This window comes from Vipera berus, assembly GCF_964194415.1.
Source record: "Vipera berus genome assembly, chromosome: 7".
Lineage (NCBI taxonomy): Eukaryota > Metazoa > Chordata > Lepidosauria > Squamata > Viperidae > Vipera > Vipera berus.
The window spans coordinates 12,638,791-12,658,277 of NC_138209.1; the positions used below are offsets into that span (position 1 = coordinate 12,638,791).

Here is a 19,487-nt window from a genome sequence, read left to right on the forward strand (position 1 = left end):
AAATCTGCAGGGGTGTATCTTTCAATTTTCCTGTCAGCCAAATTTGTTGTCAGAGAGGTCTTAAAAGTTATCATTAGCAGCTGATATTAAAGATTGGATGCTATGGATATGTGACAATTTGTTTCTTCCACTGTCAAGTTAAATTTGGGGATGAGGTTGATAAAGTGCTAATAGTAGGCTGTACAACTATAGAGTGAAATTGAGATTCAGGTACTTAAATGACACCACAAGCTCAAACTAGAAAACTTGACAGCAGTTCAGAAAATAAAATCCATAGAATTATGTTTATTTTACTTTTGTTCTTCTCCCTTAAGACTTCTAATTTTGATATTCTGATTATATATATTCCCCCTTCTGTCCTGGTATTTAATTTCTATTTGAACTGGACAGATGTTTAGTTGTGATTCTTTCAATTAATTGTTTACAGGGCTCCTGATTTAGGCTTTGGGACGAAGAGTTTATGGGCCATTTTCTAAATTGGACAGATTTACTTTCATTAAAACTGATCCCCTCTCTCCTTTGGCAGATATTTTTAATGTGGCCATATGAAAATGGAATTTCTCTTCAATAATGTGTGAGTGTACTACAATACTGTCATGTATTACTTTAGACATGTTAGTTATGTTTTGTTCTGTTGCTACTGGTCGATAGAGCCCTGAAAGATGCACACTGATTTTTCATAGGCAGTATTTTCTCACAGGGGGACTGGCAGCCTGTTACTGAAGCAAAAAAAACCAACACTTAAAAACTGAACGGTTTTGAAGAAAGATTCCTCGTCCAGAAAAAAGGGAATGAGAGATAGAGGAGGTATAATGGCTAGAAAACCAAAAGGAATTATATAGAGCATTGAATGTTGAAATATAATTATTTTTCCAATATGCCCAGGTCAAGACATCTGAAGTGGACCAAGGAGGCTGTTGATGGACAAATCATCCTGCACCAATGGCATCCATGAAAGATGGATTTGGGGGGTGGGAGAGAGAGAGAAAATTCTTCCAGAGAGAGAAAGCCACCAGTATGGATAGCCCATTACTTGTCTCTAAGAAGGAAGGGAATTTAGACACAGAAATGGCCATGAATTTACATTTACTCAACACTGTAGGTTGCATGCCTATGGAGTAGAAAAGTAGGAAATTTTAAAATGCTTAGCCTAGCCAGAATTAAACCTTTAGTTCAGGTTGAAAGAAGAAATATTGAAGAAAGAAATTTGACCTATCTAGCTATAAATAAATCTCAATTCCAGTGCTTGCATACCAAAATGGAAATGAAAAAAAAACTTGCTTTTCTATGTTAATACATAGGGGAAAAAATGTAAGCGGAGTCATCTATGCTTGGATTAAAACCCATGAAGCCACAAATGCATATGACAACCTCTTTTTCTAGAATGCTCTAGAACAGAGTGCTGTTTGGACCTTCCAATAGGAAGTTGTCCTAACTGGCAACTTCCCTAGTTAACAAGGTGAAGAACAGATGCTGAATCAAAAGGAATCACATTTCAGATTTGAGGCAGGTAAAGTTTACTTTCAAAATCCGAAGTCAATCTGATAAATTGGATTTTGAATTCGAATGGTAACATTTACAATTGCTTAGCATGATGGGTGTACAATACGTTTTTTTCCTGTATGCTGTATCTTGGGCCAGTAATTTTACACCTTGCCACAATGAAAATAGCAACATGGCCCATGAGCAAGAAAAGTATTAGGGATATGCATGCTTTAGAAACAATTTGGAAGAACAACTTTGGACCTTATGCAAGCATAGCATCTCTCTGCAGTTTATGAAGGCAGGCACATTTTTTTTTCCTATGAACCGAAGAGTGCCTTAAAGATTTGATTAATTCTTCCTCAAAAAAAAAAGTTTTTGCCAACATTAATGTAGATAGGTACTCTGTTCATGTGTACACAGGGTATGAAGCATTTCTTCCAAATGGTTTTCCAATTACACAGGGCCCTAAAACTGCCTCTTGACACTAGCTTGATAGAACCTAGAACATGGGTTAATAGGGTTAGAAGGGACCTTGGAGATCTTCTAGTTCAACACCTTGCTCTAGCTGAAGACCCTATATCATTCCAGACAAATGACTGTCCAGTTTCTTCTTGAAAACCTCTAGTGATGGAGCACATCTTCTGGAGGTAAGATACACCGATTAATTGCTGCCACTGTCAGAAAATTTCTCCTTAGTTCTAGGTTGAATCTTTCTTTAGTGATCTTCCACCTGCGACTTCTTGTCCTGTCCTCAGGAACTTTGGAGACTAGGTTGTCTTCCTCTTCTTTATGACAGCCTTCAAGGACTGGAAGATAGCTATCACATCTCCCCTATTCCTTCTCTTTGTCAGGCCAGACATACCTGGTTCCCTGAATCATTCATTGCTTTTAAATTTTGTAAAGGAAAGAGTTAAGGAGAATGGTTCAAATACTTTGTGACCCAATTGAAGACAGGATGTATTTCACAGGTGTTTTACTTGTCATGAATAACTTTTGTCCTTAGTATTGATCCTGATTCTATTCAGTTGCTCTCCCTAGGAAGAAGGCAAGGGCAAACCACTTCCGAAAACATTGCCCAGAAAACTGCAGGGACTAATTCAGGCAGTCACCAGCAGTCAACATAGGTTTTTCATTCTTCTCTAGAGAACTTCCATTAACTTTAAACGGGAAGGAATCTCCATAAGAAAAGCATAATCGAATATGCTGTTCCATGGCTGTACTATAATACATTTTCTTCTTGCCACGAAGAAAGTGTGTGTGTGTCCTAGACATCTGCTTTGGGAAGGGAATAAAGCATCTGTGATCAACATCTGTATTTCAGCATTCTGTCCAAATCTACGTGTTTGTTAATAGAATATTTCAAAAAAATTATCATTTGCTGGCACACACGCCCTATCGGATTTTGCATTTAAAATAATGAAGGTTATACAGTCAACTTTGCAGCAACGTGTTAGCATAATCTTTTTCACTTAGCAGTGTGAACTATACAGGCTTCTGAGGCCTTTCAGGAAAGGAATACTTACATTTTTGTGATTCACACACTTCATAAGAACTAGCTCCCTATACGCCCGCTTAGCATGTGTCTGATTTTGAAATGGCCTGCTGAGCTTCTTGATAGCCACATTTCTGTCCAGTACAGCATCATATGCAGCACTAAAAAAAGAAAAGAAAAAGAAAATGACAATAGAAGAGCCTATTAATTTGTAGCATTCCCATTCAAATATCAGTCATTGCCTGAGTTTTATTCACTTCCAATATTTTTTTTTCAAAAGGAAAGAAATAGAATTTTGCATTTCTTCAATAGTTCTACTTTACTTCCAAGACTTATCCCAATTTATTTGAATAAATATGCATCAATACAGCTTAGAAAAATACAGCTAGTGACTACAATTGAGGCTGGCAACTCAGTTGTTGAGCCAAGCTAAGTGAAAAGAGGTGCTAGGTGGGCAGAAGCTATGGCGAGTGATGGGAACTCACCCTGCCACACAGTGCTAGGCAGTGCTTTTTTTGTAAAAGAAAAAGGTGCTGGAACTCACACATGTTATACAACCCGCCTTGCCTACCCTACAAGGTTACATCCAAAAAAGGTGCCGGAACTCTGTTCTGGGCATTCTATGACAAAAAAAGCCCTGGTGCTAGGACTCGAACCACTGGAGCAAAGACTATCTCCAGCATCATTAAGTTCAGTGGCTTAATGATGCTGGAGATGATCTTTGTTCCAGCGGTTCGAGTCCTAGCACTGTGTGGCAGGGTGAGCTCCGATCACTCACCTCACCTTCTGCCCACCTAGCAGTTTGAAAACATGTTATGTGCAAGTAGATAAATAGATACCACTTCAGTGGGGAGATGAGTTGGTGTTCTGTGCAGCCAGTCAGAATCCTGCTGGCTCTGAACCTTCCTGGTTGGGACTCCCGTTTGTGAGGCGGCTCTGGGGGAAGGAAAGGGGCCTTGGATGACACTGCATGAAGAGCCGCTCATCTTTCTTTCTGGTGTGAATCTAGTTCACCCTCTTGTGGCACATCTTGAGAAGCACGCCAGCGTGTACCTGACAGAGCTGGTAAACAGGCAGCCAAACTATTACTCTGCAATAGCACTGTAGTCTCCTGGCTAATGTAACAGTGCCATTTGCTAATAATAATAAGCGAAAAACCACACGACCCACACCTTGCGTACAATTTTATTTCAGCTATCATTTATTTTACTGCATCAGAAGTCTGGGACTTGAAAGAACTAGGTGAGTCCAAACAGCAAGTAAGATTTCTGAAACTCAGCTCAAGAGAAGCCAGGTACTTGCCTGTCTTTTTGAATGCTTACCTTGGCAGTGGGATGATTACCAAAAAGAGAATTGATGTTTGTATTCACAGTTACTGGAGAGATGTGCATTGATTGACAGAGGTTGTGAAGGACATAGGTTACTTTTTCATCACTGTCATAACTGTGAACAGGCACTGTCCAAGGCAGTCACTAAATGAGGACTACCTGCATGCTTAGTAATTATTTATCCTGTCCATTAATTGAACTCAATTTATTCCAATGTAATTTAATTTATAATGTACCGTATATAGTCTCACTGATCCATATTCTCATCTATATTAATCTACAAACTCTGGCCAAACTCTGATCTGAACTGGATTCATTCTTGGAATAAAGAATATAGTCTATCTCTATTCACTCCTCCCAACCTATAAAAGGAATTCATCCTTTTATTCTGGGAATTGAAATCTGATAAAGTTAGAGGGCAATAGATGAAGAAAGGCTGCTGAGCATTCCTAATAGCAATACTGAACAACAAATAAATATATTTTTAGAAAATGTCTTATTTATTTGACTTGTTTGTAGTTCACTCGCCTAGAGGCTACTCTTATTAGTATTAATAGTACTCTTAAACTACTAATTAGTACTATTAGGGTACTATTATAAAACTAATAACCAAAACTAAAATGCCTCTTCCTTTAATGCTATTTCTAACTTCATCTAATAATAGTATCACTGGGTTAAACTGCTTTTGCACAGTTTCAGGAAATGCATGGACAAACCTGAAATTTTATGTTTAAAAAATGGAATTACAGTAGTAATTTCAGAACATTGACCCCACCACCACCACCACCAAATAATAATAATAATAGAATGAGGATAAAGACTTATTTATCTAGAAGGATTTACTTAACTAGAAAATCACAGCTGGTTGATTTATTTCTTACCTTTTCACAGGAGATATAATGTTGAAAAGAGCATATCACCTATGTTTAATAATTTATTTATGCCAGGAAAAACTGGGGGAGGGGCGAGAGAGCAATAAGAATTCCCAGTTCTATTTATTAAAAGAAAGTGCCATTCAGAAAGGGAGACTGCAAGAAACTTATGTCTCCATCCCCAGCTTGTAAGATAGTAGACTGGTAGACACTTCAATCTATATTTCAGAGGTGTAATCATCATACATTTCAGCAGCATAATAATCCACTATTGTTAGTGACTTTTAACCTCAATTCTCACAGGAGATATTCAAGCTTTCCTTTTCTCCTTGGAAAAGGAGAAGCTCATTTTCCAGAATTCCCTTTAGTCTCCTTAAAACTGTGACAATATAAAGGTTCAATAATTTGGCAGGGAAAGAAAAAAGCCTTTAGAGAATCTAGCACTTATTGGCTCTCTTGTTCTGTTGATGTGTGGCTAACATTCTTCATGAATGTTGCATCTGAGGCACAAGAAATAAGGGTAAACAAGACCCTCCACATGGCCCTCTCCTCATATTTAGATTTAGATTTAGATTTTATTTAATTTGTATACCGCCCTTCTCCCTAGGGACTCAGGGCGGTTCACAGGGCATATATAAATTACGATACAAAAGTTAAAATAAGATTAAACCAATGCCCAGTTAAAAGACAATAATACAATGCTAAGAACAACAATTTTAAAAGCCCATGTTCCCCCATCAGGCCAGACCAGCTAATTCAAATAGGTGGGTCTTCAGGTCGCGACGGAAGGTTCGGAGGTCTGATGTCATCCGGAGCTCCACCGGCAGTTGATTCCATAGTGCCGGAGCGCCCACAGAGAAGGCCCTCCCCCTGGGGGCCGCCAGTCGGCATTCCCTTACCGGAGGCACCCTGAGGAGGCCCTCTCTGTGGGAACGCACAGGGCGGAGGGGAGTTGACGCCGGCAGCAGGTGGTCCCTGAGGTAACCCGGACCCATGCCATGTAAGGACTTAAAGATCATAACCAAAACCTTGAACCTCACCCGGAAGACAACTGGTAACCAATGCAGCTCGCGGAGCAAAGGTGTAACATGGGAGTACCGGGAAACTCCCAAGACAACTCTCGCGGCCGCATTCTGTACCAGTTGGAGCCTCCGAGTGGTCTTCAAGGGAAGTCCCATGTAGAGAGCATTACAGTAGTCAAGGCGAGAGGTCACGAGCGCATGAGTGACCGTGCACAGGGCATCCCGGTCCAGATAGGGCCGCAACTGGCGCACCAGGCGAACCTGGGCGAAAGCCCCCCTAGTCACGGCCACTATATGATCTTCCAGGGTAAGCCGTGAATCTAGGAGGACTCCCAAGCTGAAACAATATCAGCTTGTTTCAATCAAAAGCAGCCATGCCAAAGGCTGGGAACTGCAGATCAACAACAAGCAGCACAGGCACACTGAATTCTCTGACCTTTTCTATCAAAATTGAATATTTCAATCATGGAGAACACCATAATTTCAAGCAAAGGTTGCAGCCATTTTCCCAGATAGATATCACTTAAAGATGCATAATACAGTGCTCTGGGCTTAAATAAATCAAATGTAATAGAGCTGTAGCACATCTCCCCACCTACTATTCATTTCCAGTTGTAATGAAAAAACAAAATTTATTAATTCAGCAATGGAGCAAAGATTTTATTTGTTCATCCTCAAGGCCACATTTTTTTTAAAGCAGGAAAAGCTAAAAGAAAGATGTATGCCATCAACAAGCAGAGGATCGAGCTCTTCTTTCTGTGTCAAATATATTTTCAAGGTCAAAATAGTTTCAGTAGTAACAATTCCATGGAGTTTATTCTTACATACAAACACCTTATTTACCTACCTAATGCATAGGAAACAGGGTGCTACAAGTCTTATTCTCCACTCCTCCCAACAGCTTATCTTCTAGTAATTTACGACATAAAATACAGCCTTATATTAGCCTAGGCTAGTTTCATTTCTTTTGCCAGAATTAAAGACAAAAGTCTTTGCATTATCTATGTCAGGTTCAAGGAAGTCAGGCTAAAGAATGACAGGAGGAGTTACTTCAGCAAGTTATTTTCTTTATTGCTGCTCACTTATACACAGGAATCTTGCCAGACTAAAGCACAAATCTGCATAGCTATTAGATATACCTGTGATAGGCTAGGGTCTGCCTTCTCTCTCTTCCTGCACACCAAGTTTCCAAGCTGATTTGCCTCTTTGGGTGGTTAAGAGGTTAGATAGATAGATAGATAGATAGATAGATAGATAGATAGATAGATAGATAGATAGATAGATAGATAGATAGATAGATAGATAGATAGATAGATAGATAGATAGATAGATAGATAGATAGATAGATAGATAGATAGATAGATAGATAGATAGATAGATAGATAGATAGATGGATAGATGGATAGATAGATAGATAGATAGATAGATAGATAGATAGATAGATAGATAGATAGATAGATAGATAGATAGATAGATAGATAGATAGATAGATAGATAGATAGATAGATAGATGATAGATTCTGTACCTCAGTACTTGTTGGTAATTTGTTCCAGAAAATGTGATGAATATTAAAACCAACAGGTACCGAGAAAACCACATGATTTTTGGCCAGAAGAAATAGTGTGGCACAAAGCAGCCAACATCAGCAAGTTCTTCCTTGTGTGTCCACTACCAGAAGAAAGATGAGTGCCGGGACAAGGTTTCTGCTTCAAAACCCGTCAAATACCGAATTCAACGGGTTTTAAGCAATCAAGTGCCAAGGTAGGACTATGCTATGTTCCACCACCATTTGCTACTGTTTCTTTTCACTGAACACGCTAGGGGACCATCAACTTTCTGGCTTCAGAGCCAGTGCTCTGCCATGAACATCGGTCATTCCCCGTGACCTCTTCCTCCCCACACAAGCATTTTCACACACACTATAAAACAAGAAAGTAAATTTAAGCAATTGAAAAGCACTCAGTTGCAAGTAGGTAAAACACCGACAGGCTTAAGACTGGGGTGTTCCTGCACAGCTCACTTTTGGCATGCTAGCATTACTTCTTTTTGGACATCTTGACTCTTTCTCACTGATTTATGTTGCTTCTGCTGCAGTTGGTGTGAAAGCTACCGGGGAAATCTTCTGCCCAACACCCTCAGATGCCTGCTGTGTAACGACATGTCTTAAAGCAAGTATCAGAAATCAAATGACAATGGTAATAGAAAATCAGTAGGGACCCATAATGAAAACTGGCATCTCCCGCTGGCAACCTATTCTCCCTCCTAATATTTAGATAGAAATGCACACATAAACATGCCTTAATTTGGGAGATTATTTTTTGTCTGATTCTTTCCTCTTCAGACCATCTGTTAGATTGAGTTGATAGTCTAATTTAGCAAATATTTTTTTATATACCAAAATTCAGAAGATAAATTTATGAAGGCTATAGGGCATCAAATTCTTTCATGAAGACAATCCTTTATGTACACTCTTCGGCCCAAATTCTTAGCCCTCAAACCCCACTGTAACAATACAGTCCCAAATACCCCTATATATGAGGTGTAAAATACACAGCGGCACTTAAAGATTTGTCCACCCTGAATAAAATATCAAGCCTGACATAAATGCATTTCTCTCCTTTGTTTCTCCTCTTTTTATCTCTGTTTCCATGCCCACTGTTTTCCCTTAGTTATTTCCCTATGTTATGTTTTAAAATGTAAGCTCCAACTAGTATGGACTACTACATTTTTGTAACATACTGATTAAAGAAAGGAAGATATTCTTTAACTTAATTCACTTAATTCACTGATCAGGGTTGATGGAATAATCTGCCTTTACACAGGTTGTCTCAAAGATGCTTTCTATTTCTGAAAAAGCAACTGGACTGATTTTTTGAGGAGGAAGAAGAAAAAGACATTTCATTTCCTATCAGTGAAACATCTTCCTCAAAAAAAAAAATCAGGCCAGTTGCCTTTCAAAAATAAAAAGCAACTATGTCCTGGATGACTGAGAATCTTCATAGATGCTTTACATAGGTTATATTTTAAAGTTAGCAAAGCAAAATTATTTATTATTGCTCTGTCCCCTTGTTTTGGCTTTCATTCATTCAATAATAATAATAAGGGAGCGTGCCAGTGCAAAATACAGATTGCCAATAAGCTTAGATTTTCATTTAGGTAATATATGAACTTGGGTGCAATATGGGATATGGTCTCTACCCCAATGGTGGGATTCAAGTATGTGAACAACCAGTTCTCTGTGTGGATGCCACTTCTGGAAGTCCATTCTGTGCCTGGGCTTCAAAAAATTAGCTACCGGTTCTGCCAAAGTGGTGTGAACCAGTTAAATCCCGCCACTGCACTCCCCTGTATATACGTAGTAGCAGATTGGCTCTGCTTGCCAGTGGGCTGAGTGAACTGGAGGCCAAACCATGGTGATTTTTGTAGCTATCACAGTTACCACATGCAAGAATGATGAATGGCTAAACATTTGTGGTACAGGTAGTCCTTGACGTACAACCACAATTGAGCCCAAGATTTCTGTTGCTAAGCAAGACAGTGGTTAAATGAAATTTGCCCTATTTTTACAACCTTTCTTGCCACAGTTGTTAAGTACATCACTGCAGTTGTTAAGTTAGTAAGTTAGCAAGCCCCTTTGCCACGACAAGGCAGTAATCCATGAAGGGGTTAAAAAAAAAACAAGAATTCTAAGTCAGCTATAGTTTTATCACAAAAGCTATAACTTAACTTCAATAGTTACAATTTAAAAAAAATACTGGTTTAACATCAATCAGTTGTGGCGGAGTGTATTAAAATAAACAAAACAGTAAAAATCAATTTTAATGGCCCAGTTTAATTGGAAGAAATATTGCTTTTAACTAAACACATAAATTGCTAAAGCCAAAACAAATGAACTATGAACAAGAGTATTGTATCATCATATGTACATATCTAAGTCATATCATTCATACATTACATTTAATTATAATAAATTCATTAGATTGTGCTTAAAGTTGTATGATCATGGTGTATGAGTTGTGCAAACCATGTTAACTTTATTCATTCAATATATTATAGTTAAACTGAAGGTCAGCATGATGTGTGAATCAGTGCTGCCTCAGTCTGGATATTAGTTGTCTTTAATGACCTGCAAAGAGCTGATTTCAACTGGCAGGAAATAAATCATCTGAGTTATGATTGTTTTAAGAAACAAATGTTCCAGGAATCAAAATAAATGCTTTGGGAGGCAAACAGAGAAGATACAACATAATTTGCAATCCAACCCAGATGAGAAGATTTATTTCCTGCCTTTATTATTTTGATAAATAGCTCAAGGTGGCTAACATACCTAACACAGATGGTCCTCGACTTACGACCACAATTGAGCTCAACATTTCTGTTTTTAAGTGAGACAGTTGTTAAGTGAATTTTGACCCATTTATGACCTTTCTTGCCACAGTTGTTAAGTGAATCACTGCACTTGTTAATAACACAGTTGTTAAATGTATCTGGTTTCCTCTTTGACTTTGCTTATCAGAAGGCCGTAAAAGGTGATCACATGACCCCAGGACAATGCAACCGTCTCAGATATGAGCCAGTTGCCAAGGGTCTGAATTTTGGTCACGTGACCATGGGGATGCCACAAGGGTCGTTAAGTGTGAAAAACAGTCAGTTTTTTCAGTGCCATTGTAACTTCAAATGGTCACTAAATGAACTGCTGTAAGTCGAGGACTACCTGTATTTCTTTCTCCTCCTATTTGCACCTCAACAACAACCCTGTGAGGTGAGTTTTTGTTTTGCTTGTCTTCCTGGATAATATTGAAGGGGACAGGGTTGTGCCTTTTCAAGGGAAAGAAATTTCACAAAGAAATTTCACATATACAGGCATAGACTATGTTTGAGATGAACGTTACCTCAGAGAATATTCACCTTAGCATGGCAACGAAAAGGAGAATGCGGTAACCCTGTTTTACTTATCAAACAGCCTAAAGCAAAAGCACTCCATAAATTTGCCAAATTTAAATATGAATAATGTGACATAAGCAAGGACATACTTCAGAGAGGTGAGATGAGAGAGAAAACCAGAGAGAGAAAATATAAATCTGCCTTCTTCAACATGAAGCCCTCCAGATATGAGACTTGGCTCAAAATCTTGAGAGGAAAACATGAAAAAGAATGCTTAAAATTAAAAGGGGAGCACAAAGAGGGGAAAAAAACTTACTTGTTTAGCTGTTATCATTACTTAACATTAGCGAATTCTTAAATGATTGATTTATTTCTAAGTTGTCATTACATACTAAAAATGGTATTTTGGCCGAATTCTTAAAGTGGTGGTAACCTAACTTCCCCTTTATTTTTCTATTTTAATTTCAAACAAGCAATAATTTTAAACCTCACCAGCACCAATAAGAGTCCAGACAAAGGTTTTACTTCATCTCAGGATGAAGAAGACCCCTCTTATTTTAAAATATTAGGCAAAATCTTTGGCTTCAAAAACAAGGATGTAGGACCAATGAAATGTCTGTAGGGACATGATAAGCTTCAACTGTTGAAGATAAGACAGCTATTCATTTGATGAAAAGCCTACTGGGAGCAATTTAAATTGCAATGAGTTCCTTAGAGAAAGATCAGTATATAGATATATGAAACCAACCAACCAATTTTCTCCCTAGGATCTGTGACAGCAGAGACATAATCTCGTCCCAGACATTGCTTCTGTATAGTTTACTGGAAAAAAAGGTGTTTAAATGCATCTGCATTCTTCACAACTATGTGTTTTGTTATTGTATTCAGGTATCCAGATTACAAAAGTGTAGAATTGTGAAATTCTGCTAAGGAGTACTGCCAACATTCAAAGGTTTCTTTTCAACTCAAAAGACCTCAGATATTTTGTCTGGACAGGACCTTCTTGGGATGTTTCCTTTAGGGATGCACCTTTTAGTGGATCTATTCATTAGAATGATCAATGAAAAATGTTTGGTGGACCTCGTGGATTTTGAAGAAAGAGATTTCAAATGAATTATATTTAATAAAAACATCAAATTGTGAGCAACTACCTTAGAAGATGGATTTCACATCTTAATTCCACCCAAATTCCTTTTGTTATGTGTAATATATATATATATACACCTATATCACAAGAAAATTAAATACACTTTTTTCACCAAACTCTTCTTCAATCTGTATACAAGTGTACAGAATAATTATCAGGTGCAAAGAATCAAGAACCAAGATAGAGTTCAAAAGTACCGCAAGTTTACTTCACGCTATCTATACTCAAGGTGAATTGGTGCCAGATAGGAGTCAACTACTTCAAGAGGGCCTGAACTTAGGTCTCTTATGGGGCAAATTGATGATGCATTTGACCCCCATCCTTGGGGTCAGCCTGGTCATCTCCTACAATCATTTATTTAATGATTATCATTTAATCATATAATGGCATTCTGAAATATACTTAGGGATGAACACAGTGGAACTTAGAATGTACGTGTAAAATTTAAAGAGCTGAATAGAACAAACACAGTTTAATAGGACTGTGCTATGCATTTCATTCCATTTAGTAAAACCTGGTGACAATGTAGGACCGTGGTGGCGAACCTATGGCACACGTGCCACAGGTGGCACGCAGAGCCCTCTCTGTAGGCACACGCACCGTCACCCCAGTCCTAGGCCTTCAGCTGGGTTTTATAAAACCTTTTCACTTTAGGTCTCCATCGCTGTGTGGGGAAAAAAAGGTTCAATCAATCAATCAATTTCAACTTCTTATGGGGAAAAAAGATCTCACAAAGTTGGAATTGATTGATTGAACTTTTTAGTCCCACCCAGACTGCCGTTACCACTGTAGCCACGCCCACCCAATGGGCCACACCCACCCGGCACCTGATGATACATAAGTGGGTTTTGGGTTGCAGTTTGGGCACTCGGTCTCTAAAAGCTTAGCCATCACTGATCTAGGATTTAAAAAAATCTTTTAAATTCTTTTGGTTTCCTTGGCTTCTGATGAAGGTTTTAGAGTTGCCAGATTCAAAGCCAAATATTCACACACAAGCCAGTACATGCACTAAAACGGCACACCGCTTCTCCAAATGCCCATCTGTATCAATTAGCTTGCACAAGATGAAATTATAGAAATGTTTGGAGGTTTATTAAAATATGTAAAATTTCAAAGATAAAATATGGCCGGCAGGTTTTAGAACAGCCCAAGAAAAATTAGATGCGATCCATGTATAGAAAAGTTAAGTTTATTTAGAAGTAAGGAATGCATGGAAGGAAAAGGCTGAACAAGAAACTGAAAGGCGTAGTCTAAAGAGGGTTAGCTGCAATCTTAAAAATGAGGCATTTCACTTTGCATTCTGTGTATCTCTATAAGTGTCCTTGAGAATAGGAACCTGAACTGAGGAATAATGAGTAAAGTAGGTTTTATCGCTATCACAGATTTATTCAAGCAAAGCCATTATAGAGTTGGGCAAAGTCTACCACCTAGCTAGCTATTTCTATTAGGAGGAGAGTCTGTGAGTATATTCTATACTCTACAAATGTGTTCCTGGGATGAAAAGAAGGAAGTTACCTAAGAGAGCAATCTCAGCCTGAGTGAGAGACAAAGAAGGGAACACACGAGTGTTTCTATAATTATCTACATCACCCCTTGCAGTTAGTGGGTCATGAGATGCTTAGTCCCTGCACTAAAACCACATTTCTAACGTGTCAGACTTATATAGGTCCCATTGCTAATATTTCTAGGAACTGGGTTTTCTAGTCTAGTGAAAAGAAGGACTGGGGGTGTCATGATAGCAGTGTTCCAATATTTGAGGGGCTGCCCCAAAGAAGAGAGGTCAACTTATTGGATTGACCCAAGGGAAGAAGGTGCAGGTGGTAAAGTAAGCAAAAAAACAAAACTATCAAACTTTCCATCACCCACTACACTGAGAAAGGGGGAGCAGTAGGAGGAATTGTGAGGCCCCCTTTAAAGCAGTTCATTCTGAAGATGATTCCCTCAATAGAAACTATTAGGGGAAAAAGATGTGCATATGAGGGATCCTTGATGTTCTCTGAACTTGTTTGTTCTCTTGCAGATGTTTCATTTCCTAGCACTAGCACAGATGGCGTTACCTAGTTTGGATAATGAAATGTCTACAAGAAAACAACCAAGCTCAGAGAATACTAAGGACACCTCATTTCAACCCTGAGCTACAAATACTTTTCCTTTATTAAATGCACATGCATAGTAGTGAGTGATAAGGAATGTTCCATGAGAAAATAAATCTGGAGAAATGTATTTATCTGAAGAAATAAATCTTTCTTTTCTATCTGTTTTTCTTAATTCAAATAGAACAGACTAAGCACCAAATAGGTTTTTGTATGGCATAACTCCCAGCTCCAGTGAATATCCGCACTTCGAGCCAGCACATACATTGTTCCAATCCCTTGACACTAGTTGGATCAGGATTTCCAATCAAACCACCCTATTGGCTGGAATACAGCTGCAGCTGCTTCTTGGATTAAATGAACCCGTCTCTGACATTATTTATTTATTTGCTTATTTTTGGTAGTTTGCAAAGATTACAGGGTCTCTCTTGCAGCCTGAAAATAGAGCAAGTGATATCATTTCAGCAGTCATCACTATGCAATGGGATGGGAATGATAATATAACATTATCTTCAAATATAGGGACAATAAACTGCATTTGCTTCCATTGCCTACTTCTCCCTAGAAAGAGAGAGAGGAAAAAAAGCAGGGGAGGGGGACTGAAATGCTAAGTGTGTGTTACAATTGTATTTCTAAACTTCACCCTTTTACCTACTTCAAAAAATATTTAAAATATCTCTAGGTATTACTTAATGAAATCAGGAACAATTATTCCTTAGACTTTTTTTTTACTTTTGGATCCAAATAATTAAAGTTACATTTTTGGCTAGTAAATTATCTCAAAGAATAATTTAATGTAGATGATGAGCTTTGCATAAGCATCACTTTTGGCACTGGGTATATACATGACATGGAAATTATTGCTGTTGCAAACCAATTATGGCTGTAAAATACAGATTTTTTTCCCATAAGGGCTGTGATTAAGCATTTGGCTTCAGCATCTGGTATACATTTAATAACACCTTTTGACAGATATATCCTAAATTATATATCGGAATTAGTAAAAAGCTAGGCAAAATTCAAGCTGATTGAAAAAGATCCCAAGCTCTGAAGGCATCTTTGACAAATACACTGGGGGGGGGAATTGAAACTGAGTTAAAAGTTTTTGTAGTACTTTGGCAGGAAAAAAAAGTAGTTTTCATTATATCCAGGTAATGGTGGCAAATATTTCTAACCAACTAGAAGCTGCAGGAAAATGTTGCAACACATAAACATTGCTGTAAATGTTTGTAGCCAAGATGCTCCGGTCCTTTTTAACTGCCATCTTGTTTAACTGTGGTTGGTCATTTATGAAGCTAGACTTTTTTTGGTTAACTTGTTCTAGATCCATGGTGGCAAACCTATGGCACGCGTGCCACGGCACCCAGAGCCTTCTCTCTGGGCATGCGCGCCATCGCCCCAGTCCTACCCCTTCAGCTGGGTTTTATAAAATCTTTTCACTGTAGGCCTCCACCGCCATGTGCAAAAAAAAAGGTTCAATCAATCAATTTCAACTTCTTGCGGGGGGAAAAAAGATCTCGCAAAGTTGGAATTGATTGATTGAACTTTTTAGTCTCACCCAGTCTGCCGTTCCCACTGCAGCCATGCCCACCCAATGGGCCACACTCACCCAGCACCCGATGATACATACGTGGGTTTTGGGTTGCAGTTTGGGCACTCGGTCTCTAAAAGGTTTGCCATCACTGTTCTAGATGATATACCATTACCTAAGAAAGCTGATCCACCATCTAAGAGTGCTTCCAGACCTCACTATATCTCCGAATCTCCTGGTAGCAGTAGCTGGAAAACAATTCCATCTGGTGCATCAGCTCCAGAACTGGTTAGACCTAGCAGTGAGGATCCTTGTTTAGGTTATATCTTAGTAAACTATTGAAATGAATTGTATGAGAAGTTGGTCGAAGTATCCCAAAGGTGCTTTTCAAAAGGCAACTAGACTTTCTTTGTTTTTTAAATTGAAGATGCTTTCGCTTCTCATTCAAGAAGCATCTTCCGTTCTGAAGATGGGGAATAGAAGGATTTATATTCCTTGCAGTCACCTGGTCATTAGCACTCTTTCTGAGAATTGTTGAGGCCCTTTGTGGGTTTATCTGTGCCCTCAGGGTCACCTGAATCAGAGTGTAAATGGGTGTGGGACCTTCTTGGAACTGCTGAAAGGACTGTGTTGTAGATAGGAGACAGATGGTGTCACATCCCTCCCGCTCTGTTGAGAGAGGGCTGCTCAATTTTAACATAGATGTCTACAACATGGAACTTTCAGCAATTCCAAGAAGGTTCCACACCCATTTACACTCTGATTCTGGTGACCCTGAGGACACAGATAAACTTGCAAGTGGCCTCAATGACTCTCAGAGAGCTAACGACCAGATACTGCAAGGAATATAAATCCTTCCATTCCCCACCCTTCAGTGAGCTTCTTGGATGAGAAGTGAAAGTCTTCAAAGAAAAAACAAAGATAGTCCAGTTGCCTTTTGAAAAACACCTCTGGGACAACCATGACCCAGTTGACTGAGAATCTCCATAGATATTCTACTCAAGGTATGTTTTCACTTGGATTTAGTGTTGCACTCAAACTGGTAATCAGTATACAACAACAAGGTGACATGGCAAAAGTGAATCCCTATTTAAATTCCATCATCAAATCAGTTGTAATTAAATAGAAAAGCAGCATACCCTCCAACTCACTTTGAAAAACTGATTTTTGGTGCTATCATAATATCCAATAATAAGATATTATAAAATATATGTAAATACACCCAAAGATTAAAACAAAATCTAAAAAGTGACAAAAACAAACATACAATACACCAAACTCATGTTTGAGAAATAGAAAATTAAACCTCACATATACAGAACCGTATTAACCAGTCTTTTTGCTTCATCAATAAACAGCCAATTCTAGGGGTTAATATGAACATTTTACCTTATGGATCCAAAGAATATATGATAGCTTTTATTTCTACAGGGATGGTTTTAATCAAAGCACTGTTTTGATATAGACATCACACTTTTATTTTATAGCAGTCACATTTTTACTTACTAAGGAGATATACATTAGTGTTTGGAGACTTCGTATCTTCTAAGTATTGCTAAACTATGACTTCCAACACCCATTTTCATTGGGCAACACTAGCATAAAAGACAGGAAATAATGCCACCAAAAAGATTTTTCTGAATTCTACATTTCACAAAAGATGTCTGAAACATAAAAGAACATAAATACGAAGTATATGCCTGCTTTTCTAAATAGCATCAACAAGAGCTGAAAATGGGAAGGATTTGTCGAATAATCACCATGCCAATCTTTCCATTTTATTGCTACACAACTCTTAAGCTTGAAAGGGGTCCAGTAATAATTTATATTTCAGTGCTTGAATTTCAATGTTCTCTTGTATCAAAAAAAGGCTGCCTTAGATTTTCTCTGTGCTACAACTCTTCCAATTTTTATATGTTTAACATTTTATACTACTACACTTGCTTTTATGCACTGAGATAGTGTCAGGAATGCCTCAGACATTTGATATTTTATTTAACCTGTTTTTAACTGATTTCTGTATTAAATTACAGAGCCTTAATGAGGTAAGCTGCAAATCCACTCCTTGGCATGCTAGCCCAAGGTCACAGTTTAGATATAATATGGTCTTGTGATATAATAATGTATCTTATTGCTTAGCATGATATGTAAGCCCTCCATAATGATATAGTATCACGTCTGGACAAGGCCATTATGGCTTGAATTCACAGGATTGAATCTGTAAAAATGATAGCTTAATTCTTTTTGCCAGTGATCCTTGCTTTCTCCAACTCCCAGCTGCTTTGAAAAGAGGATCTTGGCTTCTATGCTATAAACCAGAGGTTCCCAACCCCTGGGCCACAGCCCACTATGAGGCCATAGCCTATTCGGAACCGGGGCACATAGCAGTGGACTGCCATGTATGCACAAAACTCGACTTCTGCAAGCGGCGAGCCAGCATGCATGCACACAGCTCAACATGTGTGTGCGCAGCAGCCCGTCACTCATACAAGTCAAGTTGTGCGCATATACACATGTGTACCGATCAACCGCTCATGCAGCCCAGTTTCCCTCTCCCCATCCAGCCAGTCCACCAAGCTGCAAGTATCGGAGACCACTGCGATAAACTTTCATATGGAATGAACATTGTCCAACTGTAGTGAATAAAATATGTCATTTTTTCAATGTAAAATGAAATGATATGTATAACCATTCTTCAAACTGACTAGCAATATCAGCCTAATACTAAAGAATGTCAGTGGATGAATAAATTAATGTTATCCTATTAGCAGCAAAGCACCAATAGTATACTGTATATTCATGGGTTCCCCTGTTTGCGTGTTTCTTTTTTATTTATTTTATTTATTTATTTTTTTATTTATTTTATTTATTAGTTTTTATAAACCGCCCTTCTCCCGAGGGACTCGGGGCGGTGTACAGAGGAAGGAAGGTATACAGATCGAACAATAAAAATAATAAGAAACACTAATGAACACAAACTGGGACCCCAATTAACGCTATCATGCCAGGCCAGCCTGCTGAAACAGGAAAGTTTTTAAGTCGCGACGGAAGGTACGGAGGTCAGGGGCCATCCGGATTTCTGTTGGTAAGGTGTTCCAGAGGGCTGGCGCACCCACTGAGAATGCCCTCCCCCTGGGGGCCACCAGCCGACATTCCTTGAGCGGTGGCACCCTGAGGAGGCCCTCTCTGTGGGAGCGCACAGGACGGTGGGGTGCTGACATCGGCAGAAGGTGCTCCCGAAGGTAGTCCGGACCCATGCCATGTAGGGCTTTGTAAGTCATCGTTAGCACCTTGAACTTCACACGGAAGGCAGCCGGAAGCCAGTGCAGCGCACGGAGGAGAGGTGTGATATGGGAGTATCGGGAGGCTCCCAAGAGTGTCCGTGCCGCCGCACTTTGCACCAGTTGAAGCTTCCGAGTGGATCTCAAGGGCAGCCCCATGTAGAGAGCGTTACAATAGTCTAGGCGAGATGTCACAAGGGCATGGGTGACTGTACGTAAGGAATCCAGGTCCAGATAAGGCCGTAGTTGGCGAATTAGTCGAACCCGGGAGAAGGCCCCCTTGGTCACAGCTCCAATGTGGTCTTCCAGGGAGAGCTGCGAGTCTAGGAGGACACCCAGGTTGCGGGCCCT

At 39.1% G+C, this 19,487-nt stretch overlaps 1 protein-coding gene across 3 annotated transcripts in view; it reads right to left on the minus strand.

Annotated features, from left to right (window-relative positions):
* Positions 1 to 19,487, minus strand: part of MAPK10 (mitogen-activated protein kinase 10) — a gene marked incomplete at both ends in the record, with an annotated part of 107,925 nt that overhangs the window by 56,973 nt on the left and 31,465 nt on the right. For all 3 annotated transcript variants that reach the window (XM_081332135.1, XM_081332134.1, XM_081332136.1), the window contains one exon: positions 3,009 to 3,138. In XM_081332135.1, the coding sequence (XP_081188261.1) occupies positions 3,009 to 3,138 (130 nt within the window). The remainder of the gene's footprint in view (positions 1 to 3,008; positions 3,139 to 19,487) is intronic.